General features: G+C 35.7%; 1 protein-coding gene across 1 annotated transcript in view; it reads left to right on the top strand.

Annotated features, from left to right (window-relative positions):
• Positions 1-27,756, top strand: part of Cep290 (centrosomal protein 290) — an 85,900-nt gene that overhangs the window by 4,612 nt on the left and 53,532 nt on the right. The window contains exons 6-23 of the mRNA XM_028889981.2: positions 624-767; positions 3,719-3,772; positions 4,636-4,788; positions 5,516-5,698; positions 6,266-6,355; positions 8,484-8,606; positions 9,653-9,776; positions 11,776-11,948; positions 14,136-14,298; positions 16,004-16,104; positions 16,175-16,262; positions 18,837-18,949; positions 20,429-20,513; positions 21,017-21,159; positions 21,743-21,907; positions 23,997-24,146; positions 25,553-25,668; positions 27,630-27,732. Coding sequence (XP_028745814.1) covers positions 624-767; positions 3,719-3,772; positions 4,636-4,788; positions 5,516-5,698; positions 6,266-6,355; positions 8,484-8,606; positions 9,653-9,776; positions 11,776-11,948; positions 14,136-14,298; positions 16,004-16,104; positions 16,175-16,262; positions 18,837-18,949; positions 20,429-20,513; positions 21,017-21,159; positions 21,743-21,907; positions 23,997-24,146; positions 25,553-25,668; positions 27,630-27,732 — 2,271 coding nt within the window. The remainder of the gene's footprint in view (positions 1-623; positions 768-3,718; positions 3,773-4,635; positions 4,789-5,515; positions 5,699-6,265; positions 6,356-8,483; positions 8,607-9,652; positions 9,777-11,775; positions 11,949-14,135; positions 14,299-16,003; positions 16,105-16,174; positions 16,263-18,836; positions 18,950-20,428; positions 20,514-21,016; positions 21,160-21,742; positions 21,908-23,996; positions 24,147-25,552; positions 25,669-27,629; positions 27,733-27,756) is intronic.

Below are 27,756 nucleotides of genomic sequence, written 5' to 3'. Positions count from 1 at the left end.
GCAGTTTAGTCTGTATTTATGCCTTCATAACTGTAACAGAGCCTGCAACCAGTTTTTCCGCAGTTCTTTTGGTGGTTCAGGAGAGCTCATGAATTTTTGACTTATAATTTTTTGAAAAAGATTTTTATTTATCTATTTTATCTTTATAAGTGATCCATCTGCATGTATGCCTTTAAGCCAGCAGAGGGCATCAGATCCCACTACAGATGGTTGTGAGCTACCATGCGGTTGCTGGGAATCGAACTCAGCACCTCTGGAAGAGCAGCCAGTGTTCTTAACTGCTGAGCCATCTCTCCAGCTCCTTGACTTATAATTTAAAGCCTAAATAAGTTCAGTTTTTTTAAATTATATTTTTTGTTGTATAAAATGATTTTAAATTTAAATATATTTTGATCATATTCTTTCCCTTCCCAAGGGCCTTCCTGATAATTACCTCCTCCCTACTTTTAAACCTCCACCCAACTTTTTAAACTGATGTTTACATGTCTATGATTTTAAATATCTGATGTTGAAACATAATGAAAATTTAAAGTCGAGTTCTCGTTGGTTGATTCATTTGAACCTTCAAGTAAAAAGGAATTGCTTATATGTGGAAGAGTTAACCCTTGGCTCTTGACTTCCAGATGGCTCAGCAGTCTGCGGGGGGACGTGATACTCGGTTTTTACGTGATGAAATTCGCCAACTGGAAAAGCAATTGGAGCAAAAAGATAGAGAATTGGAGGACATGGAAAAAGAATTGGATAAAGAAAAGAAAGTTAATGAACAAGTAAGACACAGTTATCTCAATGAACCTTAATTGTTTACAGTAATCCTCCATAGTGAATCTTACTTTTTATAATTGCCTTTCATATCAGTTCTTGGTTATGTGTTATAGTTGAGGAATAATGTGCACCTAGCTAATTATTGTAGGAGTGTTCATTGTGACATTGCATTTAAAAATATAATGAAATGACCTACTTTTAATGATATAACTTGGAAAGTAATTCTTTAATTTTGTGGCATGTTTTTCTGAGGACATTAGAATAACCTAAAATTAACTTGGTCTTGAACATTGGTATGAAGAAATGTACTTCATGTTCATAAATAAGTAATTTTTCTTACTGTCAATTTATTTTGCTGAGTTTTATATGAATTATTGAATTTTGATGTAGTAAAATTAGAAACCATGAATACATGGCCCTGTACTTCTTCAGCTGCGAGGCTATAAATTCCTTACAGTACAACCAAAACTTTGCTGGGTAATACCAAAGGTCTAGTTCTAAGAGATACTCACAATTTCTAATAATAACATAGGGATAACATGAAACCTTATGGGTGCATCAGGATGTAAGACTAGGTTGAGATCGCTGTGGAGGGCTATTTAAACCAGTCTGGGTGTTCAGCATGTAATGCATAAACTGAGTCTGGAAGAAGAAGTGAGCATGGCAACAGAAATTAAAATGTATATAGTATCAAAGAAGAGAATACTCTGGATAGAAGGCACATCATTTCTAAGACTCAAGTAAGAAATACGCAAGAACTGCAGTTATTCATTTGACTGAAACGTAGATAAGATGGAGTCTTCGTCATTTGTCAGACACTTGGTGTGCATTGATTCATCATTCCTTATTTGAAACATACCATGTGTGAGGTAGGAATCATTTCTGATATGGTGCAAATGAAGAAGTGGAGGGATATAGACAGTAAGTAAGAGCTCATGGTCACAGCGAGTGAAGGATAAGGAAGATTTGAATGCAGCAGTCCCACCCAAGAATGGACTGATAACCACTCTCCTATCCTACGGTCCCAGCTTTGATACTTGTGAACTTCTGGGAAAGGCCAGACCCTAAGGAACTCTTCTAAAAAATTGGAAGGGAATATTTGAGCACAGGATAGGTCAGATCAGTGCTTGTAAAGCTTACTCTGCTTTGTGGAGAGCGGATTGAAGAGGGCGTTTGTATTCCAACAGGTACTAATGGTAGCCTATTAACAGAATAACTGATGGGAGTAAGAGAGGAAGGCATACTTGAGAGGAGGAGATGAAATTGGATGTGATGTATGATTGATGAGGGAGAGGAATGGACAGTCTGTCTATTTTTTGGTATGGGCATGTGTATAAGGGTGCTGTTTGGAACACAAAGGAGTTTGGAGGTTTGAGATCATTATTTTAGTTTTGTAAAGTTGAATTTGAGGTTCTTGTGGACATACTCAAAGAAGAGATGTTTGAATCTCATATTCACGGTCGACACTGGACAGATCATGAGAATGTATTTGTTTTTAGTACAGATATTAATGAAGCCAGAGCAATGATTGTAAGATGTATCTCTGACAACTGTTTAATAAAATAGTGAAGTAGGTGCTCTCAAAGAAAGCCATCAAGAGTGTGCGGATTGAGAAGCAAAAGGAAAACAATGGAGTAACATTGAATGATGATATTAAATTCTTAACTTTCCAATTCAGAATACGAATGGACAGTTTATACCAGATAATAATAGTAGTTATCATTTTAATCACCATCAAACTTCTAAAATTTGCATTGTGCCTTGCCTGTTACTATGAGCTTTCTTTAAATACTTTATTTTGGAAAATATTTTTTTCGTGAAGATTGTTAGATGAACAATAAATATTCATATTCTTCTCATGTATACTCATCATTTCATATTTCTGTCATATCTTTGTACACACAATTCTTCATCTCTCACTCATTTTTGTTGAGCTATTCATGACAATTTTAGACATAATAATACTTTACACTTAAACAGGTCTCCAAAAATGAGTAATCTCTTATATAACCAAAATAGAATTATGATGCTCAAGAAATGTAATATTAATTCAGTAGTCTTATCTAATCTATGATTAGAGTTCCTCTGCCAACCCAATGGCATCTTTTATTTCCTACCTGCTGTCCCCTAGAGTCTAAAGAACCATCATCATATGCCTCCTTATAGAACCTTCTAAGTTTGTTGCATGCTATTGTGATTGGATTTTTTTGCTTGAGTAAGGCAGAAACCAGAAAAGTAAAAGGCCATCAAAAGGATGTTTTCTGAGATTAGGTAATAAAAAGCCACTATATTGGTCATATTTTTTTAATTCCAGAAGAAAAAGAAACTGCCACATATGAACTGTTTTAGGTGAAGAAAAGAGCATTTGACATTTTTTTGCTGTTCTGTTCATTGAATATCATGTTAAGGACTTATATGCATCATATTTCTCATGTCACCAGAGGAGATGAAATGAATTTAAGAGATAGTAAATGACTTTTTCATTCTTAAGTAGGAATTGAAAATCAAAAGATATAAACCCAGGCCAATTGGATTTCAGATTGCTTCAATTAACTATTCTCTGTACTGCCATTTTCTAGGTATTTCAGGTCTGTGAAGAACATAGACTGTTTTTTCCTTGGCACAAGGAAGGGCATAATGATCTTAAACGTTTAAAATATTGGGTGATATAACTTTTAGATGTTTGTCTTTTTTAGCCTTTAGTTTGCTTTTCATATATATAGTTTTTATTTTATTATTATTTTTTTATCTTTAAAATTGAGCCTTTTTTTGTACTTTTTAAAATCCTTAGTTTAAAATTCTTTCTTATTTTGTCCTAGTGTGATATGAAGTCTTTAGTAGTTAAATGTTCTCTACTTTACTGGAAAAGATTTAGAATTTAAATCAAGAAGTTAATATGGGATTTAGATTGAATTACCTTTGAGTTTTATCTTATTTTTTTTTTTTACTATTTTAGTTGGCTCTTCGAAATGAGGAGGCAGAAAATGAAAACAGCAAATTAAGAAGAGAGGTTAGTAGAAAACTTCAGTAAATGTGGTGGTTCAACAGACTTACCTGTCTAAAAGGTTCAGTGAAATTTGTGTTTTAACCAGAATGTAATCCGTGTAACTGATGATAATCATACTAAATGATACTATGATGGCTTTGTCTCAGGGAATAACAAAGACAACCAAATAGAAGACCCTTGGGTCGTTTATTCCTTTCTTGGAGCTGTGTGGGTCCATCTTGTTTCTCTTACTTGGCTGTGCTTCCTAATCAGCTAATTGAGCATTTGAATAGATTTCTTTTCTTAGGACTCTTTGTCTAACATGCTCATAATTTTGTTTCTAAAAAAGTTTTATAAGTTGTATTATTATTTTTGTATACGTGCTAAGTAATAACTTTGTCTTGTCACAAAAATATTTTTATTAAAATATGATCACATCATTTCTCCATCACTGTTCCTCCTCCAACTCCCATCCACCATGTTCTCTCCTTTTAATTGTTTTATCTAAAATTTACTTTTAACCTAATCCAAATGTTCTTTCTTTTGGTTCATACTTAATATTTTTAATTTCTTTGGCTATTTTAAAAATATATATTCAGTTATCTTAAAAAACTTCTTTATTCCTGTTTTCTTTAAAACTTAAATATTAGTTTTAATTATGTGTTGCCTTTCTCATTTCTGATTATCCTTTTCCTGTCCTTTACTGAAGAACAAACGTCTAAAGAAAAAGGTGAGGTGGTAAGGGTAGTGAGCCCTTGGGAACTTAGAGCTATGTCTGGGAGCATTAGTTAAAAGGTAGCTTTTTGTCGTTCTCAGTAGTATTGGCCTGTTGTTTTTCTATAGAATGTATTTTTAATGGATTACTGCTGTGTTTGCTGTAACCTCAGAATGAACAGCTTCGTCAGGACATTATTGACTACCAGAAACAGATAGATTCACAAAAGGAATCACTTCTGTCAAGGAGAGGAGAAGACAGCGACTACCGGTCACAGTTATCTAAAAAGAACTATGAACTTGTTCAATATCTGGATGAAATTCAGGTAAAGTGAATAAGTCAGCTCAGAGCAATGGTTTTACAAACTTGAATATCAGGGTGGTATAAACCTAATCTCTATCCCTCTTTGTCATTTCTGATTATGTGTTTACCACTGTGTATTTTCAATGTTCTGTTTTGTCTGTCCATATGTGTGTGGGAGTGGGTGCCTGCATGTGTGTGGAGGGAGCTCAGAGGATGACCTCTGCTGTCTGTTGTCAGCCTCTGCCCTGTTTGAGGTAGGATCTCTTTGTTCACTGTATTCCAGGCTGCCTAGGTCAGCAAATTCGAGGGATTATTAGACTGTTTTCTCTCTCCCATCTCCCAGAAGGAGCAATGGGAATAAAAATAGTACTGTAATTGGCTTTATGTGCTTTCTAGTGAATTCAAACTGAGTTTCACGTATTTACACTGCACCTATTTTACCCATGGACACATCTCTGGCCACATTATGTACTTTGAAAGTACAAAGTAAAATGTGTCTCTGAATTTATAATTATTTATTTTCTCCTTACATTTGTCTGTATTGGGCACCAAGAATAATTGAGATCCTATATACAATTTTCTTCACATTTAATTTGACTTAATTGGCCAATGCCACAGTAATCCTAATGGTCTATGAAGAATCATTTTCTTCTCTAGAGGGCCCTATGACTCTATTTAATTACAACTTAATATAAATTTCAGTTTCTTGTAAAACTATTTTAAACTAATAGTATATTTAACATTTTTAGACCTTAACAGAAGCTAATGAGAAAATTGAAGTTCAGAACCAAGAAATGAGAAAAAATCTGGAAGAGTCTGTACAGGAAATGGAGAAGATGACTGATGAATATAACAGGATGAAAGCTGTTGTGCATCAGACAGATACTGTTATGGACCAGATTAAAAAAGAGAATGAGCACTATCGACTTCAAGTAAGAATTCCCGGTGAAACCAAGACTTGCTCTCATAAGCTTCAGATGGAGTCATTGAATACTTTCATTGTCTAACGTGGGATTTTGTTGCTTTTCTTCCTATAGTAATATGTTGTCATCCGATAATACTTGTCCACAGGGGCTCTACAGTCCTCTCATATGTGCCGTGTATAGATTACATATGTACATGAGGTATCCTGGGGACAAGGTTAAGGTTTAAAGACTAAATTCATGTATGCTTCTTATTTCCCTGATATGAATACCATGAATACAGTTTTCATACACTTGTCTTTTGATTAAAACGGAGCACATGATATATGATGTGTAATTTTCCACTTGTGGTACCATAAAGAGTGTCCAATTTGGGACCATTTCAGATTTTAGAGTTTTATTTAGTATTGTACAGCCATTAAATGTCACTTTTAACTATAGGGCTATGGCAGTAATAAATAGCATATGAAGTATAAGGCATCTGCAAGCATGTGTTTGTACATAAATCAGTATGCATATATAATAATATATTGGATTGCACTAATTTGAACCATTTTGACTGATTGCTCCTCTTAGGTGCGAGAGCTCACAGATCTTCTGAAAGCAAAGGATGAAGAGGATGACCCCGTCATGATGGCTGTCAATGCCAAAGTGGAAGAGTGGAAGGTGCTGTCTCAGTGGAGACGACTTGTTCTCCTTTGGTGTATTAACTTTCACCTCGATTCGTAAGGACTTACACCAGATAATGACACTCGTGTTGCTTTTTAAAAGGTTTACTATGTGTTCTGGCAAGAAAAGCTCTAAACTTCTATATGTAGTCATTTGTTTATTTGACAAGTGCTTTAAAGGCAAGACTAATCCAGAATGAGATTAGGAAAAAGACTCGTCAAAATCATTTGGAAAGCCCTTCTAGAGTACCCCCTTGTGTATCTGATTTTTATGTTCCAATCACATCTAATTCCAGAGCTGTACCTTCTGTCAAGAAGTAGGATTATGAGGGTTGGAATTTGTGAATGGTGTGAGATGACTGCATTTGTAACTCTTATTGTAAAAGCTGTCACACTTCTATTGTCTCCATTTCTGGTCATGCTCACATAAACCGTATTGGCAATTAGGAATTATTATCTGGGAGGTTCAGATAATCTATATTTTAAACAAATGTAGTTGTAATGGGGGATAAAGCTGAGTTAATCAGAAGGGCTCAGTTAATTTCTGAAGCTTAGCTATCCAGTTGTGTTGTAAGCACTCAGCTGCCGCTTCAACGTGAAAGCAGCAGTGGCTGGACAGCGAATGAGCATGGCTGCTTTCCTTATGGAAACGAGTGGAAGGCCGGAGCTTTTCAACCGTAGAAGTTTGAATCACATTTACTCATTTAACATTTGGGAGGTTTCCAGTTTGTCTTTTGAAAGCAGTGTTTTAAAGTGTGTTTTAATGAGAACACATACACACACACACACACATACACTTTTTTTCTGTTACAATCAATTGCTTAGTTTTATTGTGATTTAAATTACAACTATATCTATCTTTGGCTCTTACAGTGTTTTATGTGAAGTGCTTGTTTTTTATATTGTATAATTAAATTTATTATATTTTAATGCTTTTTGACCCTTCATTATAACTAGATACATTTAATGTTGCCTGGCCAGAGGGCATATACCCAATCCTATTACTCAGAAAGTTGAGGGTCCTGAATTGAAGACCAGCCTGGACTTCTGAGTAGTGAGGCATTATCTCCAGATAAATAGAAAATGAATGAATATTTATATTGCCTAATACACTTTGAAAAAAACCTTTTATTGTCCAATTCCTAGTATATTCTGGTTTTACGTTTAATTTTAAATTTTTGAAACATGTATATTTATTTTTTTAAAGTGAAATGGATACACCTGAGTGATGTAATATTTCTTAAATATTTCATCTTTCTCATACTGAAATATTGTTCTATTTTTATTACATAGAAACTTGTGTTGAATTTGAGTGTTTTTGTACTTCCTTTGATTCATTTCATTAGCTGTTTTCTAGCTACATACACATTTTTTTTTCCTACATACACTCAATTGTCACATGGCTAAATATCTGAAAACCTGTTATTTTAGTTTTGATTTTTAGACTCTTATGGACAATTTTTATGATTTTTATGAACATCTTTATGATTTTTTTGCTCTCTGTAGCTAAGAACACAAAATACTCTTCCATTAATTCAAGGTATTTGTATTTTCCTGTGATATTTTAATATTTTTTAAATAAATATCTCACATAAAACATTTTGCAGTTATATAATTTTTCTCTCAAAATGAGGTCTGAGATCCAGAGAGTTTTCTTTAAGGGTTGAATTGTGAATTTCAAACTGTATATATAGTAGTTGTAGTTACTGACATTTTTTTTATTAAATGAATTTTATTTTCTGGGCTGGGAAGATGAAAGACATCAATACAGTACCTCCTGTCGCAGCCTGAGGCCCAAATTCTAGATCCCTGGTACCTTGTGAAAGCATGCTGTGGAGGTAAAGGAGGCAGATTCAAGGGCCAGGCAGTCCAGTTAACCTGTCAGATCTAAGCTCAGTGAAATACCCTATCTCAAGAGAATGATACCCCATGTCAACCCCTGACCACACACACACACACACACACACACACACACACACACACACACACACACAAATACATTATACATCACACACTGTACAATTTTATTTTTTGTATTGTTTTAAATGTACTAGAGGTATTTATTTTCTCTAAATGAGTGGTTTGTTAATTTTCCTTTTCTATAACAGATCTTGTTTTGTTTATAGTTAATTTTGTCTTCTAAAGATGATGAAATCATTGAATATCAGCAAATGTTACATAATCTGAGAGAGAAACTTAAAAATGCCCAACTTGATGCTGATAAAAGTAACATTATGGCTCTGAAACAGGTAAAACCTTCTCAAAATTTGCAATGTCAGCCAATGATGTTAATGTCTGAACCGTCCTGTCTGTCATCATGTCTAACTGGTGGCTTCCATTACTGCATGTATACAAACTGAAGTTTCTCATCCCTTCCCAAATGGGGGGAGGCGAAACTGGAATTAAGTTCAGAGTGAGAGTTATATTTCAGAACAGAATTATTTTGCTTTTTTATATTACTATTATTGTCAGTCAGGAATTACTAAGACTCTACTAAAAACCTGTAGATTTTAAGATACCTTACTACCTTCTTATTAATTTTTATTGTATGTCTTATGCCTATACAAAGTAAAATAAGCTAAGTGTGGTTATATTGTTAATGTGCTACCTAAAGGTTTTGTTTTTAGCGAGACAAACTCATTCAGAAGAACAAACAAACAAACAAAACCCTGCACTTCTCTTATGTATGTTCTTTCCAGTTAAAGTACTAAAGACAGAATGGAATTTGAGATGTGTTTGATGAATGAGAACAGTGATGAGAATGTTGTTTCTAAATGAAGTATGAAAGGCGTAAAAGCTGAACTGGATGGAAATCCCAGAGAAAACATATGAAGTGGTAAAGATAAGATTCAATGGATGATGAGGAACACTATGTAAGAAGTTATAAAGTCTCAAATATTAAGGAGTTCTGGAACACATTTTTCCTTCTTTATATATTAGCATGATAACATGAACTACGTGTTGTGTAGTACAGTTTGAAGAATACATAATAAACATAGTTTGCTGAGTCTGGTGCCACCTACCAAGGTTGGCACAGTGGGTACAGACACTTAGTATTTGCCTGACAACCGCTGTTTAGCCCTGGACCCGATGTCCTGAAAAAATGAACTGACTCTTACAAGTTGTTACCTGGCCTCCACACTCCTGCCTACATACACACACAAATAAATTAATGTAATAAAAATTGTCTAAAAGAAACATAGTTTGGCCATGAGAAAATATATTCTCTTATTTATTGAAAGCATACATGTTCATAACAATGCAGGTTTATTTGATACTTCAAAATATTTTATAGGGTATTCAGGAACGAGACAGTCAAATTAAGATGCTTACTGAACAAGTAGAACAGTATACAAAAGAAATGGAAAAAAATACTTTTATTATTGAAGATTTGAAAAATGAGCTCAAGAAAGACAAAGGTAATTTAATATTTTATAAGTATATGACTTTCATATGTTGTATTTCAAAGACTTTTTATAAAAATAAAATTGTGTAATGCTACCAAAATGTTTATTAAATTATAAATATTTTAAATAATTATACAAAATATTAATTATGCCATGTATTTCTAGTGTTTAAACTTGTAAATAATGCATGCTTTTCTGTCATCTTTCTCATGATGAAAATTACTTAGACAGTATTAGATTGGTTGTATAAAAAGTTAAAATGGTAATGTAGGTTGTCTTTATATTATATCTTTCGTAATTAACAAAGATTCTTTGGTGGATGTGTTACCCATTGTCAATTATTTTCAGAAATAATTTTGTGTGTTGGCATTTGAAATAATTCTCCAAAAATCTGTCATCCTATTCTTTGACTAAGTTATACTATTTTGCCTATTACATCAAATCCTCTGACTTTAAGCCCTTGAAATACCAGTATTTCTATAAAACTACATCTTGTAAGTATACTGAGGTATGGTAGTTCAAAAGGATTCACAATAAATTCATGGGCATACTTATAATTGCTAAAGATAAAAGAATTGATCAGGTGGGCAGTGGTGGCACACGCCATTAATCCCAGCGCTCGGGAGGCAGAGCCAGGCAGATCTCTGTGAGGTCGAGGCCAACCTTGTATACAGAGCGAGATCCAGGACAAGCACCAAAACTACACAGAGAAACCCTGTCTTGAAAAAACAACAACAACAAAATATTCAGCTGGACATACAGATTGTAATTTAGACAGTAAAGCGAGAGTCTCACTAGACATGCTAGAACAGTGTCTTAAAGGCAGTGAAGGAGTAAACAGTGTGTGTGGTCGCAAGCAGTGGGCGTGTGTTCAAACTCACTAACTGTTTAGGAGTCAACAGGTAAATGTTGGTAGCGGGAAGAGAGTGAACAATGAAAAATAGCAGAAAAAAAGATCAAAGAGGATGCTAACGGCCTTGCTATTAAGTCTGTAGTTTATTGTAAAAGCTTTGACTTTTAGGTAAAAGAGATGGGCATGATTTAGTCTCACCCAGACTGCGTCTGCAGTAGATTGTAGCGACTGTAAGGAAGGAAGCAGGGAGAGGTGTTACCAGGCTGTGGGAATAACCTAATAGACTGGGCATTATGCTAACAGTGGTATTAACAGTAGTCAGTTTTAGATGTGTTTTGAAGGTGATAGAAGTTGAATTTGTTAGGTGGAAGATTTGAGAGACAAAAATTAGGACTTTTGATCTGTATCTTGGAAAGGATTGTGAGAAGGGAAGGTTTAGAGATGATGAGGTACTGTTTTGAACATGTTGAACTTGAGATGTTTATTAGGCATCCAGCTAAAAGTCTTAGGTAGATACTTATGTATGGCTTCTAAAGTTCTTAAGCACAATTTAGTTTAAAAATAAAAGCTTGGCATACATCTCCATGAAAATTCAGCTTGAAGTTAGGGACTAGTGTAGACCATCAAGGGAAGGAGTATAGGTTATGTAAAAATCTCAAAATGAATCTCTGGGAATACTTCTAATTTGGAGGCTAATGAGATGAAATGAAATAACCACAGGACACTGAAAAGGAATGTGCAGAGAGATGGAACACCATAAGATGCCTAGTCCTGACAATCCCAGAAAATGTCAGCTAGGAAAAAACAAACTGTTCATTTCTGACGATAGTTCAAGATGAGCAGGTGAAAAATCTATTTTACTGTTAATGGTGGTCATAAGAAGTGTTGATTATTATTATCCTTTGTCATAGTAATGTATCTTTTACAACCTTTTTTATAAGCCTTATCCTTCTAGTTAGAGTAATTTTACTCAATTCTACCTTTCAGTTGGTTTTATTAACAAAATCAAAACAGTACCTTGGTCCTTGGTTTTACAAATATAAACTCTTACATTTAAGAAGCTTTTGTGCTGTACTTCTTTCCCTGTTTGGGAACAACTGATGAATAGAAAGGAATACTCAATTCGGTTCATTCATGATTTCTGTTTTCCCATGGTAGGTACTTCAAGCTTTCACCAACAGACTCATTATATGAAAATTCACTCCAAAGTACAAATTTTGGAAGAGAAAACAAAAGAGGCTGAGAGAACAGCTGAACTGGCCGAGGCTGATGCCAGGGAGAAAGATAAAGAATTGGTTGAGGCTCTGAAGAGATTAAAAGATTATGAATCTGTAAGTATTTTTATCTTGTCAGCCAAAGAGCTTGAAATTATTCTTGACGCCAGGGCTGTTGTGTGGCTTCTATTCTGTTCCATGTAGAAAGCCTTCTTTATCTCTGTAGGTTTTAAACTATTCAAGTTTTTGGGCATTTGGCTTATGTCAAGAGAATTGTTTCCAAACAGTTTTCCTTTTTACAAAGTTTATTTTTATTACTTTATCTTTTATGTTTGAGATTATAATTCTGTCATTTCTCCCTTCTGTTTCCTCCTTACAAAGCCTCCCCACCTAACCCTCTTTCCTCTCATTGCCTCTTTTGTCATTAGTTGTTGTTAGATGTATATTAGGAATATATATATATATATATACATATATATATATATATACATATATATATATATATATATATTCCCAAATATAACTTCATCAGCCCGCATAATTAGTTATGTATGTATATAGTTAGTTTTTTTTGAGACAGGGTTTCTGATTTGGTGCCTGTCCTAGATCTCTCTCTGTAGACCAGGCTGGCCTCGAACTCACCGAGATTTGCCTTGCTCTGCCTCCCGAGTGCTAGGATTAAAGGCGTGTGCCACCGCTGCTCGGCAGTTAAGTATTTATTTAGTATTGGATAACCATTTGTTGTGCTTTTCACTGGAGAAGACTTTTTCCTGCTGAGCATTCGTTAATTGCCTATAGTTCTTGGTGGAGGGTTGAGACCTCGTGGGCTTTCCTTGGCATATCTCTTGTTGTCATTCCCGTTTAGCTCATATTTAGGCCGTTATGGTGATGAGACTTTATGGCACAGCTTCTGACATTAAATCTCATAGCAATCTGCCTGATTATCTCACTCTTAAAATCTCTCTTAAAACTATGATTATCTCCCTCTTAAAGTTGTGCCCCCTCTCTGCCATGGTCCCTGAGCCTGACTGGCCTCTACAGCTCTGCATTTTGATTGCCTGTGGTTTTCAGTAATGGTCTTCTTCTGCAGAGAGAAAGAGGATTACATTTATCTGTAGGTATCAGGACGTATGCTTCGATTGCTGTTTAGTAAAGTGGTTGTGGGTTCTCCTCCAGTAACCATGACCTCACTAGCACTGTGTAGTTTCCCTCGGGAATATTGTGCCATGCTGGTCATTGCGGTTCATAAGCAGCAGAGGTGGGTAGGTCTTTCAGCTGCTTCCCACCTTTGCAATCTTCCATGGTGCCTCCTGGTAGCATGAAAGCTAGTCCTTAGGCAGAGGCTTAAAAGTCAGTTCCAATAGGGCTGTCTAGGCCCTGTTTATGAAATGTGTGGTGTCTTCAGTAACTGGGACTATCTATCCTTCTACCATTGGGGGAAAACCAAGGGCAAAAGCAACAGGCTGTGCGTTTTGAGAGTCACTCAGACAACCTTGACCAACAACTCAAAAGAAGGCATCTCATGTTTGTACTGGGGTTTTTGTTAGGCGATCTTTGGCTCTTGGAGGGAACGTTGTCAGCACAGATGAGAAAAGCTCATTTAAACCATGTGTGCATATTTAGTTTGTTACAGAGTTTTTGTGCGTTTGATTGTTTTTGTTTTAGATGCATAGTTGATTGTCTGATTTCTTCTGGCCTTTCCAGACATCGTTGTTATTTTGCCCTCCCTTTTCCTCCTTCTGCATTTACCTTCCTTTCAAACCTTTGATGGAAGTGTTCTGTTTGATACCGCTGATGAGGTAGCAGGATTAGATCCCTTGTTATCTGTGTCACTGTGCCATCATGGGGGTGTGACACTTGATAACTTTGTGATGGGGATGGCTTTGGTGCCAACTATATCAACTGAATCTACTTGGACTGTTCATAATTTTAAATTTGATTTCCGACAATTAATTATGTACTGATTGGTATGCCCGATTTTATCTTCGTGTTTTTTCTCTGTACCTTTACGTATATGTCTATGTATTCAGTGTTTCACATGTAATATTCTGAGTCACATTGCCTAAGCATCAGATGTTGGTATTCTGCCCTCATTGCTAGATTTGATTTATAGAAGCACATTAAAAGACTCCATTAATATGCACTATTTTTATTTTTATGTATCAATTATAAAAAATCTGCCATATAAAATACAGGTCTAGGTAAGTTTGCTTACCCATCAACTTAAAAAAAGTAAATTCATACATATGATTTATTTGTTCAAATAAATTATGTTATATTTAAGTTAGATGGGGTATTTTTCAGGGTGTTTATGGCTTAGAAGATGCTGTTATTGAAATAAAGCATTGTAAAGCCCAAATTAAAATAAGAGATGGAGAGATTGAAGTATTGACCAAGGAAATCAATAAGCTTGAGATGAAAATCAATGATGTCCTTGATGAAAATGAAGCCCTTAGAGAACGGGCTGGTAAGCTATTTTTGAAGACATTTCTTTTTCCTATACCCTGCTTTCTAAGTCTTTGTCTCCGTTTGGTTTGTTTATACTTTTGGAGGGGAAGTAGCCCTGTTTACCAAATCAAAGTCCTCTCATTCCACATACATGTTCTTCCTCTCCTGTGCTTGGCCTCTGGCCCTTACTTTACATGTGTTTATTTACTCCTCAGTAATTGAAGGGTATTTTTCCCCAAATAAATGTTTCTGTAGAAACCTTTAAACAAAAGTGGAGGTACTCTGAATGAAGTGGGTTTGGGGACCTCACTGTGTTGGGATGGCTGATGAGGAACATGGCTTTCCTTGGCCTGGTATGTCTTCAGTAATAATAACTGCTCACCCAGAGGTGAAAGTGCATTGTATTATGCTGCATACCAGCAGTCAACTGTATTTCTGCAAATAAGAAACTTCTGTATGAATTGTTATGTTACAAACTGATTTTGTTTCAGATGAGGCCATTTAAAAGTACTTTGTAAACTTTTTTAAGGATTTATAAATACAATTTAAACTGCTTATGTTTTGTATTTTAAGAGTTCCCTTTAGTCAAAGATATAATTTTCAAATATGACTTGGGAACTTATATACTTTTTAAAATAAGTGGTGAGTTCATTAATATTGCTAGTTTATATGGTAAGTTATAGCTGAAGTGCACAATCTAAGTTGCTTCTATAAAATGAATATTATGATTTAAATATGATTTCATTATATTTGCTGAATATCAATTAGTGCTTTCTTAGTGAAAGTGACAATCTATAAAATTTTTGTATAGAAAAATAAATACTTTATATGGATTATTATTTGTGAAGCCTATCTAACTAGAATTTAGGATTATATTAAACATTCAAGTTAGATTTCTGATTCTTTTGACCAGTCAGGTCACAGCTAGGAATCTGGAGGTCTGTATGAATAACTTCTGACTTATCCAGAGAGCTGTCACAAAAGCCATGTTGTCTTGTCTTTAGGTGTTTAGCCACCCCCCACCCCCACCCCCCTACCCCACAACCAAGACAGGGTTTCTTCTCTGTGTAACCCTGGCTGTCCTGGAACTTGCTCTGTAGACCAGGCTGGCCTTGAACTCAAAGGCCTGCCTGCTTCTGCCGCCTGATGATGGCATTAAAGGCATGTGCCGCCATTACCTGGCTAGGGGTTTAGCTTTTAATTATCAAAGTCTGGTTTACAATTATTTTACACTGTCTTGATACCTGATTTTCACCCCGGAAGTGGAGGCAAATTAGGAGACAAGTTGGCTGAAAGGATTAAGCCAATAATAACATTATTAATATTAATAATGATTGCTACCTGCCAAGCACTCACTGCTTTAAGCATTATACTTATTATACTCTTGGCAGATTAAAATAATAAATAAACAAGTAAATAAATGTCATCTTTGTATCTAAGTTACAAGTTTAAAGTGGGAATTGAACCAAGTTTACCTCCTGCCAAGATTCCTTAATGATTGAATTGTAGCACCTTTGCAATATCCCCATATGTGTTTGTCAGGATTTTCATGATTAGTTAACTTAACGTTCTTTGTAGTATAACTGTCTGGAAAGTTCTTGGACAGGAAGTCTCCATGTTTCAAATGATATTGGCTGGTGAATCCAGTTACTTGATGTTCTATGAAGATTTTGCCATTCATTTGCAAGTTTTTAAGTTTTTAATTACATTGCTTTCTATTTTAGGCCTTGAACCAAAGACAATGATTGATTTAACTGAATTTAGAAACAGTAAACGCTTGAAACAGCAGCAGTACAGAGCTGAAAACCAGATTCTTTTGAAAGAGGCAAGTGATGCTCCATTGACGGTTTTCTTGTCTGGACTAAGGAGAACTACTAATAATTCATCCTTTGCAGATTGAAAGTCTGGAGGAAGAACGACTTGATTTGAAAAGAAAAATTCGTCAAATGGCTCAAGAAAGAGGAAAAAGGAATGCAGCCTCAGGTATTTTCAGTCATTCTATACTTGTAAAAGCAGTGCCATTTGGAAAGACTAACCTGGATCTGGGCTGTTCTGTATGTTGCAGATGATTTTGCTCTATTATAGTATATATACTATAATATATATACATGTATATATATTATAGTATATAGTAAAGAGATAACTATGTATAATTGGTGTGATCCTGACCCTGAAACAATTAAATAAGACAACAATCAGGTTTTGGAATTACACACTTTTGAGAACACACAAAATTTAGTGTACAGGCTGATGATTTTTAGACAGCTCCACTTTGTTTTGACTAATCTTAAAACAGGAATTTTTATATTATTGTATGTCACCCTTAGAATGGTACTTTGTTTTAAAAGCTGTACATTGGAAGGGTTTTTTAAAATTATTTACTTTAAAGTTTTCATTAAGCTTAAATTTAAATACAGTTGTTTGTTTACCTGACTTTTAGAAAGACAACATAGTCTTTGTAACAGCCATTGCAGTTCAGTTTTGAGGACCATATATAGAGAGTGTTTCTTTAATTCTTTTTTTTTTTTAAGTTTATTTTTATTTTATATGTATTTGTTTGTCTGCTACACATGTGCTAGTGCCCATGGAAGCCAGAAGAAGGCATTGGATTCCCTGGAGCTGGAGTTATAGGCAGTTGTGAGTTGCTTGGTGTGGGTACTAAGAACTAAACTCAGATCCTCTGGGGGAATATTAAACACTTTTTAACATAATTTTCTCCTCCCCACTCTTCCCCTAACCCCTTGCATGTTCTTCCTCTGATCCCCGTGTGTGTGTGTGTGTGTGTGTGTGTGTGTGTGTGTGTAAGTGTAAATAAATAAATGCAACCTAGTGAGTCCATTTTGTGTTACGCTCATGTTTGTTTTTAGGGCTGACCATTTGGCGTTGGTAAACTGGGTAGGGTCCTTATGTAAGGGAAACTAATTTTCCCTCTCAGTAGTTTTTAGTTTCCTGTAGCTTTTCATCTAGTGGCGACTCCATGTGATTTTTCCTATTCATGTTAAGATATTAACTGGTATGGTCATTGTTCAGGTCTTGTTTAAGCAGCTGTCCTGTTGTGACTTCATGGGTGTTTCTTCCCTGTCATAGACAGAAGACTCAGTCTTCCAGCAGACTTCCTGGTCCTCTGGCTCTTACAATGTTTTTCCCTTCTGCGATGTTCTGTGAGGCTCAGGTGTAAGGGTTATGTTACAGTTGCTATCAGTTGGGGATGGACACCCATAGTCATGTGTTCTCTGTAATTTTACTAGTTGTGGCTTTTTGTAATGGTGTCCATCTGCTGCAAAGAGGTGCTTCTTTGATGAGGGAGTGAGAGATACATATACTGTGGATATAAAGATAACTGTGTAGAATGCAGTTAGTTACACTGGCTTAGGAGAGTGAAAGTAATGCGTTCTTCTCTGAGATATATGAACTCAGTAGGCACCGCTCACTGTGCTGTTTCTGGCTGGCATGGAAATGTCTATGTAGACCAGGCTGGCTTTGAACTCACAGAGATCTTCCTGTCTCTGGCTCCAGAGTGCTATGATTAAAGGCATATGCCACCATACCTGCTCAGTGTGGGCTCTTAACCACTGAGCCATCTCTTGAACACCCCCCCCATCTTTTTTTTTAATGTGACCTTAGTTCATTAGTGTAGAGATGTGAAACTCCACAATGTACCAGTATAATGATCAATTTATTTAAAATTCCTGCTTCTTTCCCATACTCTGGTAAGTACCCTACATCCATGTTCATACAAGCAACTGTAATTAAATGTAGAGGTCATGAAAACAATAGATATGAGAGCAGGAAGAGGATTTGCTGAGAATAAGGTGTTCAGAGGGGTGTGGAAAGGGCATAAGAGGTGGTAATGGGTAAATATGATCAAAATATGCTATCAAATGTATGAAATTATCAAAATAAGTAAATTTTAAAGAGGTTGTAGATATGGTTCAGCAGCTAAGAGCATGGACTCCTTGAGGACTTGGGTTCAATTTCCATCACACACAACCTTCTGTAATTTCAGTCTTAGGGGAATTCAACGCCTTCTGTGCCCTGTAGGTGCACTGATCACACACGTGGTCCATAGACACACATGTAGTTGAAACACCCATGCACATAAAATAGTAGTATAAAAAGGAATACATTTTTAAAATCTCATTTTAAGAATCCCATTGGAGGACTGAGATTGTAGCCTACTATTAGAACACTTGCCTTGCATGCAAAAACTCTGCATAAAGTCACTTCTCAGCTTCACAAAAATAAAGTCAAATATAAATATTAAAATAAAAATGTATGGCTTTTCATTGATTTTCTTTATATGTATTACTAGTTTACTACTTATTATTGGATACATTTAAATTAACATGAACACAAATGATAAAGATACAATTGAAAGTCTCATTTTATTGATAGCTTATTAAAAATTAACAGATCAGAGAGTTATATTGGCTACATGTTGATCAAGGATTTTAGAAACATTGGACCTTTTGTTTAGATTAAAACCTTATTCTTGCATTGGATTAAAGGAGAGTTATTTTTCCTTTCTTTCTTATTTGTTAATCTTTCATATTGTAGGATTAACCATTGAGGACTTGAACCTAACTGAAAACTTTTCTCAGGAAGATAAAATAGGAGAAGGAAAATTAAATTTTATGAGCCTCAAAAGTATGAATGAAACACAATCAAAGGTAAACAGTAATGCTTTGACTAAAAGAATAAAGGAAAATGCTAGTAGTTCTTTTTTTTTTTCATCATTTAATCTCGTTTAGCACCTCTGCTCTTTGAGGTTGTTAAATCAATATTAATTTTTGCTTGCTTAGATAACCTGGTGGTCTCATGATTGATTAACGAGACATTATTTACTTTGAATACAGATTAAGAGTTCAGCTAACATAGAGCTGCTGCATAGCAGACCGTCATTCAGCATTCTGCAATCAGATCAGAATGAGACAGAGGAAAATAGGACTGTACAATCATTATCAAGAATGCTGTCTGGAATTCATCGTAGTGTAGACAGTAGAGTGGATCCCATTGTCTCTTTCACTAAATGTTCCTCGTTTATGCAAGTAAAAGACGATAATCCAACTCCAGAAGCCATTACAATAAGGGAGATTTTTAAAGCACCTTGTCTACAATCTTTGAGAAATCTAGACTCGTTAGTCAGAACCTTCAGTAAGGAGAGCAATGAAGACATAAGTGATTACCCATGCTCTCTTTCTGATGAGTGTGTGAAGAGAGTGTCAGGAAGCCATCAAGCTCTAGAGAAAACCAGGTTCTTGCAGAAAAGAAGTTCTTCTTTTCAAGTTTCACCAACAGCTTCAGAATTAATGCAGAAATTATCACATAGGCAAAAATCTGTAGTATTTTGTCAACAATCGTATGACCATGATGTGGATAAAGTAGCATCAGAAGATGAACAGGTCCATGCTCAAGCAAAGTATGCTGATTTCAGTTTGAAAGACAATAAAAGACAGAGTGAATCACCCTCACAGACTGAGATGCTGAGAAGTCCGATCCAAGTTAGTCTTTCAGATCTTGTGCCTGTTACTGCACTGTGCAAATTGTCTCAAAGAGAGCCCCTTGAGAATCTTATAGAGCAGCTACAGAGAGAGCTAGTATTCCTTAGATCACAGGTGAGCTTTCTTTAAATATATTCATGCAACCCCTGTCTTACTTTTCTTACCAGAGTTCTGTAAACAATTCTAAGATTTCTTTTTATTTACATATTAAAACTCATCTATAGCAGATCTGTACTTAAAAAAAAAAAAAACTCTAAAGTTGCAATATACCTGTTGACTTGCCTAATATATTAAATGTTTCTTTAGAGTGAAACCATAGCACAGGATTTATCGACCCAAGAACAGCAGAATAGAAATGCAGAAATAGAGCTTGACCGTCAGAGAAGCCAGGCAGAACAGGTAGTGTAAAGACAGCATCAAGGGCAAGGATGTAATTGGTGCTAGGACGGAAACCTGCTGTGCCTCTCTCTGCCTCCTGCCATGGGGAATGCAGGAGGAAGAGGTGGTGGGAAGATGAACATCCTGTAGTTTAGAATGGCTGTGTCTATAACCTGTTTCCTGGAGTGCTAAACTTGAATTTATAAAGCATTGTTTTTGAAACCTTATTACTGTGATTTTTCATAAAACATTTTTATTCTCTTTATTCAGAATGAATTTCTTTCAAGAGAACTAATTGAAAAGGAAAGAGATTTAGAAAGAAGTAAGACAGTGATTGCTAAATTTCAGAATAAATGTAAGTTACTATTATCCTTTTCTGTATCATTTTCCCTATACTAAAATTTAAACCTACGGGATTTTAGTACATTACTTATTTTTTGAATCTTTAATTGCCTTTATAATCTATTGCTCAGTCCATGTAATACACCTTTGTGGTTTACATTGATATTTTTATTGTTATAGAATGTTAAGTGCAGTTTTTTATGAAAATACATCACAATTTTATGTGCTTAAATGAAAGTAAAGTTATAAAAATTTAAAGATTTTAATATGACAAAGCCATGTTCTGTGTTTGTGTGTGTGTGTGTGTGTGTGTGTGTGTGTGTGTGTGTGTGTGTGTGCATATGCACATGACTAAAATAGGTGTGGTGGTTATCTTCAGCTATTCTTGTTCCATTTATAGTTGAACTTTTATTTACATTTTTGTTCTCAATTTTTTTTATCTAAAATGTTGTCACATGGAAAATGTAAGTTGTAGAAAAGATCTATTTATTCAATGTGAAAAAAATGTAATTGCAGTAAAAGAATTAGTTGAAGAAAATAAACAACTTGAGGAAGGTATGAAAGAAATTTTGCAAGCTATTAAGGACATGCAGAAGGATCCTGATGTGAAAGGAGGTGAAACATCTCTAATCATCCCGAGTCTTGAAAGACTGGTTAATGTAAGTTACATTTGCATGTTAATGTGTGCCTGCAGCCAACCCTTCTCTATGGGTTTCTTCTTTTGATACTGTGATAAATTACTCAGATAAAAAGCAGCTGAGGAAACAGGCTGAGTTATACATTTCAGGTGTAACCTATCATGGCAGGAAAGTGTAAGCAGCAGGTGCCAGCAGCAGCTCATCACATTGCCCCCACAAACTGAAGAACTAACACTTCTGCTTTATAGATGCTGAAGTGAGGAAGTAAAGATGTAAGGAAACTAAGTTACTTGCCCAGCTAACAAGAAACGGGCTCATATATGAATGCTGATCATCTTATTACTGTCTGGTTATTTTCCACTTCACTAATCGATTAATATTTGCTCAGTGTTATTTATTTTAATGAAGTAATCAATATATATAGTAACATAAACCAAACTTAAATTTTATAAAGATTACTTCATAAATAAGAAATTCAATAGCATTTTTATTAGATATGCCAGTGAACATAGAAAGATGATTAAATTATTTAAGGGCATATTTTTCTTGTCTATCATTTGACTGTTTTCCATTGCATTTGTAATATATAATATAAATCTGCTAGGCTATAGAATCAAAGAATGCAGAAGGAATCTTTGATGCCAGTGTGCATTTGAAAGCCCAAGTTGACCAGCTCACAGGACGAAATGAAGAGTTGAGACAAGAACTCAGGGAATCCCGGAAAGAGGCTATCAGTTATTCAGAGCAGTTGACAAAAGCAATTTTAAAGGTGAGAATTTTATTAAATACAAGCAAATATTACGCCAATGACTGTATGTTCAATAGGAAACTTTTGTTTTGTTGTATTTTTCTGAGACAGAATTTCTTTATATTGAAAGAACCCCCAGAGGAGATCTTCCTTCAGGAGAGACCCCAAACCCAAGGAACACACCGAAACCACCGATCAGATGCAAAAGCAAGAGGGTTTATTAGATACACGGGTACCCGGGGCGAAGTCTCTCGGAGGACTTGCGCCCCTTCCTAGGGCAAAGGGGACTTTTTATGGGATTCCAGGGCAGAGGCGCGGCTACAGAAGCAAGAAGCATAGTTACAGGGTCCCTATTGGTTGTTTCAAAGAAGGCCAGGGTGAACTTGGGGTCGTATGTGTGTGGCTGATCTGGCCTTGCCCAGGCCAGCTGCTTATTCCTCAAGGCCAGGGGCCCGCCATAAAATATCCTAATTTAACCCAACTGTCTTTCTCCCAAGGCCGCTGACCACAATTATCTCCTCCCTAAGCCAGATGGCTGGCCACAGTTATCTCTCCCTCCCAAGGCCGGATGGCTAGTTAGTTACAGCTGTGTACTTCTGTCTTTCTGTTTCCTTCAGAATGGCGTTTCTTAGGCTAAGTTATGGGGGGCATTACTTCAGCCCAACACCCCATATCCTCATAATGGAGTGGGGGTCTTTCAATATAATAGCTCTGGCTGTCTTGGAACTCCCTTTGTAGACCAGGCCTGCCTTGAACTTATTGAGATCTGCCTGCCTTGAACTCATTGAGAGCTGCCTGCCTCTGCCTCCCACGTGCTGGCATGAAAGGTGTGCACCACCACCACCTGGCTAGGAAAATTTTTTTTAAAGACTGCTTTATGAGATGAGAATGTCCTTTGAGTTCTTTCAAGCCTAAAATGACTTTTTTGGAGATTTGAAAAATGTTTTTATTTATTATTTGATAATTTTTCATAGTATATTTTGATTATATCCCATCCACACATGCTCTGTTTAGATCCTGCCTAACAACCATACATCGTGTTCTTTCTTCCTCTTAGAACAACAGCCAAAAGAAACTAACAGAAACCATAGACTCTGATTTATGATAGCCAACTAACTACTCCAGACCATGGGGCTTACCCTGGAGTATGGTTGATAGATAGACCCATTGTCACTCTCCTGAAGAAAATGGGTTTCTTCCTCTCCTGGTAGTTAACAATTACAAATGACTCCTTGGCTAGGGCTGGGACTTCATGAGTGTGTCCTTTCCTCTATGCTGGGATTTTCAGACTTGATCATTTACAGATACTGTGTGTCCTGTCACAACAGTCTCCATATGGGCATCTGCTCTGCTGGGGCTGAAAAAGGCTGTTTCCTCAGTCATCCACAACTTCTGGTCCTTAGGATCTTTGTGCCCCTCGTTCATGTATATCCTTGAGCCCTATTTAGGCTGGACATTCCAAAGTCTCTCACTCTCTGCACATTGTTTTTATAAGATTCCTTAGGAAGTTATGTGGAAAAATAAGTTCCTTGAACTATAAAAGAGAACCTTGCCGGGCAGTGGTGGCTCACGCCTTTAATCCCAGCACTCGAGAGGCAGAGCCAGGCGGATCTCTGTGAGTTCGAGGCCAGCCTGGGCTACCAAGTGAGTTCCAGGAAAGGCGCAAAGCTACACAGAGAAACCCTGTCTTGAAAAACCAAAAAAAAAAAAAAAAAGAGAGAGAGAGAGAGAGAGAGAGAGAGAGAGAGAGAGAGAGAGAGAACCTAAGAGCTCTTAGGCATTTCTTTTTTTTTTTTTTTTTTTTTTCCGAGACAGGGTTTCTCTTGTGTAGCTTTGCGCCTTTCCTGGAAACTCACTTGGTAGCCCAGGCTGGCCTCGAACTCACAGAGATCCGCCTGCCTCTGCCTCCCGAGTGCTGGGATTAAAGGCGTGCGCCACCACCGCCCGGCTCTCTTAGGCATTTCTAAGTAAAAGTTGAAGTTTAATCTAATTAATTCTTGTCAAGTTGTTCTGGTCCATTAAAAAAGATACTTAATAGTGAAAGCATGAAGTATAACTTATTGCCTTGTAGTTTTCCTAACGGTGATAATCATTTCTGGATTGTTTCCAGATTGAACATCTGGAGAAAGAAACTGATCTTCTGCGTCAGTCTGCAGGATCCAATGTAGTTTACAAAGGTGTAGACTTACCTGATGGAGTAGCACCGTCTAGTGCCCATATCATCAATTCCCAGAATGAATATCTAATACACCTTTTGCAGGTACTGGTCATTTATGTGTTAATGACAGACATCTTTGGTAGTACGTTTCTTAATTAAGTCTATGAATTCCATTGAGTTCTCAGAAGAAACAGGTATGTTATTAGTAGATGATGAGTCAGCTGAACTAATAGAAACAAAGGAAGTTTATTCCATTTACCTCCATGTAAAGCATGTACAGACATCTAGTTCATTTGTGTTACTCATTTGAAATTTATAAGGACCTGAAAAATTATAAGCAGATACTATAACATAGCATTTAGCTGTGATTCTAGCTGGTTAGAAAAGTAAGAGAATAAAATGACAAAGCTCCTCAGTGCTGTTATTAGAAGTGTCTCTTTTTGTGCAAGTAAACTTGACTTTCCCCTTTTCTTTCTTGTGTGAATTGTTGATCCACGCAAATTCTAAAGGGTACTCTATTACTTACCCTGGGCTTGCTTTACTGTTTGCCGTCTATACAATGGGATTAAAAATAACCCGAAGTTTAATATCTGTGACATCACATACCCTGTAATTATACTTTTAAAAATAGGTTTCTAATTGTAGGTATCATTGCTTCCCACTGCTAGATTATCCATTGGTGTGATGCGTGAGTTATAACCATCAAGTCTTCCTTTTGTATTTGGACATAACATTACTCTTTTCTTTATTTGAATTTGTGTGCTACCTAAGTCATGTAAGAGTAACTTAACAAGATATCAAAACATTTCTTTAAAATTCATCTTATGGCACTATTTTTAAATTCACAGCAATATTAATGACTTATTTTTGTACATTAGAGGGACACCATCAACAAATAACGGCAACATGATATGCTTGATCTAAGATTTATCTTTTTTTTAATAAAAAAAAGGGGGGCCCAGCAGGGTGACTCAGTGGGTAAAGGCACATAGTGCTGGCCCTGATGGCCAGTGTTCATGATCAGTCACCTGGACCGCATGGTAGAAGGAGAGAGCAGACTCCTCAGGTTCTCCTCCAACCTCCACACAAACACTGTGCGCTCACATGCATGCAAATAAATGCTTTAATTCATTAATGCAGAAGTCACAGTTTCCCCATATTTCAAAGGAAATAGAAAGGCTAATTTTAGTCAAGGCACAGAAACGTATGCTGACAAGAGACTATGTGGCTAGGTAATAGGAGTTGAGCATTTAACTGTTCTGTTTGGTGAACATTTGTGCTGAAGGTGAATCCTCTATCTGATAGCATTTGTGCTTACGGCAGCCGCCATATTTGAAAAGAATTTTGCTTGTTTTGTAGGACTTTTTATGTGTATTGCCTCATTCGTTGTGCCTTATATTAAAACGTTGGAAAGTACAGAGTTGTAATAATCTTTTTGGAACGTGAATCTGTACCTTTGGATATGTTCTAATACTATTTAAATTCTAATTTACAAACCACATTTTTAGGAACTAGACAATAAAGAAAAGAAGCTAAAGCATTTAGAAGATTCTCTTGAAGATTATAACAGAAAATTTGCAGTGATTCGTCATCAGCAGAGTCTGTTATATAAAGACTATCTAAGGTATTTATGTTTTGAAAACTATAATTTTAGTTGGAGTGTAGTATTGTTCTGACAGTCACAAAGAAAAGTATTGATCCCCCTCCACTGAATTGCTGTCAAAAACGTGTTTAAACGTTTCTGAACTGGTTTAGTAATCTCAGCACTCTTCATGTCTGGAATTGGTAGAGATCAACCAGACTTCAACAGTGGCAAGAGGCATTGAGCAAGTTGCTTTTCCTTTACTTAGTATCTTAGTTTCTTGTACAATTCTATGATAATGCTGTTTTAACCCCGCTAGGGTTGTAATGCAATCTAAGTGAATTATTACATGAAGATGTTTATGCTAGTGCACTGCAGAACTGTACACTATAAATATTAGCAGTATTCATCATTGTCGTCACTATATAAATATATTCATGAGGAACTAACATGCCTCCCTTTATCTCCCTCATTTCCTCAATTCAATCATATTCTTAGTAGGAATTATACTTCATAATCAAAGGTGATTTTAAACACTTATGGTAGCATCTCATTGACAGGAAACCCAGAGGTAGTTAGAGGATGGATCAATTTGTATGGATTTTTGCTATCTCCTATTGTTAAAATGCATTTCCACGAGTTCACAGATCAGTGATTTATGTCCATTGAAGAAGAGTAACATGTTTTTCCATATTTTGACACATATCTAATTAAAATTAAGTCACATGTTCAAATCAAAGCCATTTAGTAGCAAAGGTAATGATGCCACTAAGATTGGCTTATGCCAAGCATAAATGAACAGTTGTATGACTTTTTGGTAAGTGGCAATGATGTATGTACTTGTAAAAATGATTAATTTGGATTTCTTTTAATCAATAAATAAATATATTTGTTTATGCATATAAAAAGGTATTTTAATTCTTGTAAAAGTGGAATAGATAAATCAACCTTTGTAATATACTTATTATTCCACTCATTGTTTTTATGGTGAGAACATAATGATCTACATTTAACAGTTTTCAAGCGTATCAAGAAATCACAGTGTGTGCAGCAGAGCTCTTGAACCTTGTTTACATCCTTCTCATGCCTTCTTGTAGATCTTTTAAGAATTCTTCTCATACAGTGTATTTTGATCATGTTTCCCCGCTCCCAGCTCCTCCAAGACACACTCTGTTTCCTAAGTACCCAAATTTATGTCTTTATTTTATCTTCCTCTCTTTAAAAACAACCAAAAAAAAAAAAAAAAGTGAATTGGACACAGGATCCCACCCCTAACCAAGAAACTTTTTACATTTGATACCCAGTGGTGAAGAGAAAGTCAGTTGTCTCCAAATCCAGTAATGTCTACTATTTGCATCCTGAATATTCCGGCATATTCATTGCTCATATTTAAGATTTGGGCCGGAATTTTGAATTTGATTTTTGTAAGAGTTTGTTTACTGTATTAACTCTATATTCTTAGTCCTTTTCTCTTTATAATAATTTGTTTATAAATTCCATATTCTGAGTAGTTACTCAATTGAAGTTTTATATGTGTGTGTGTATATAAAATAAAAATATATATATGTATTTTTTAACAAATCAATTGGCTCCATTGGGTCCTCTGTACAGCCAGCTTTTCTGCCCTTTTGTTAGGAAACCTCTAGTGCTAGAATGAAGTTTCAAAGAACCCTTTTTTTCTATTTACTTTTTATTGACACAAAATACTGTAGACTTGCCTTGTATGTTTTATGTCTGGATGAGGACTGGTGTATTGTGCTGCAGATATTTTAAAGAGATGGGGCAGATAAAGATGGAAAATGTGATAAAATTGTGATACTACCTTTAATTTATTAAAAACATTGAGTGAAAGTTTAACTTCTTGCTTGTCGAATGTTAGGTAGTAAGTCTCTTATTCTGAAAACAGTTAAAGCTTCCATAATCTAAATTTGTCCCTTTTGCAATCAAATATTTTGTTCTCTTTACTCTATCATCTTTTTAATTGCTATTGCATGATACTATAGTGAAAAGGAGACTTGGAAAACAGAAGCTGAGACAATAAAAGAGGAGAAGAGGAAACTTGAGGATCAAGTCCAACAGGATGCTGTGAAAATAAAGGAGTATAATGTAAGCACCACTTTGAGCATCTTT

Source organism: Peromyscus leucopus, chromosome 18 (assembly GCF_004664715.2).
Source record: "Peromyscus leucopus breed LL Stock chromosome 18, UCI_PerLeu_2.1, whole genome shotgun sequence".
NCBI classification, from domain to species: domain Eukaryota; kingdom Metazoa; phylum Chordata; class Mammalia; order Rodentia; family Cricetidae; genus Peromyscus; species Peromyscus leucopus.
This window is presented reverse-complemented; position numbering and strand designations above follow the sequence as displayed.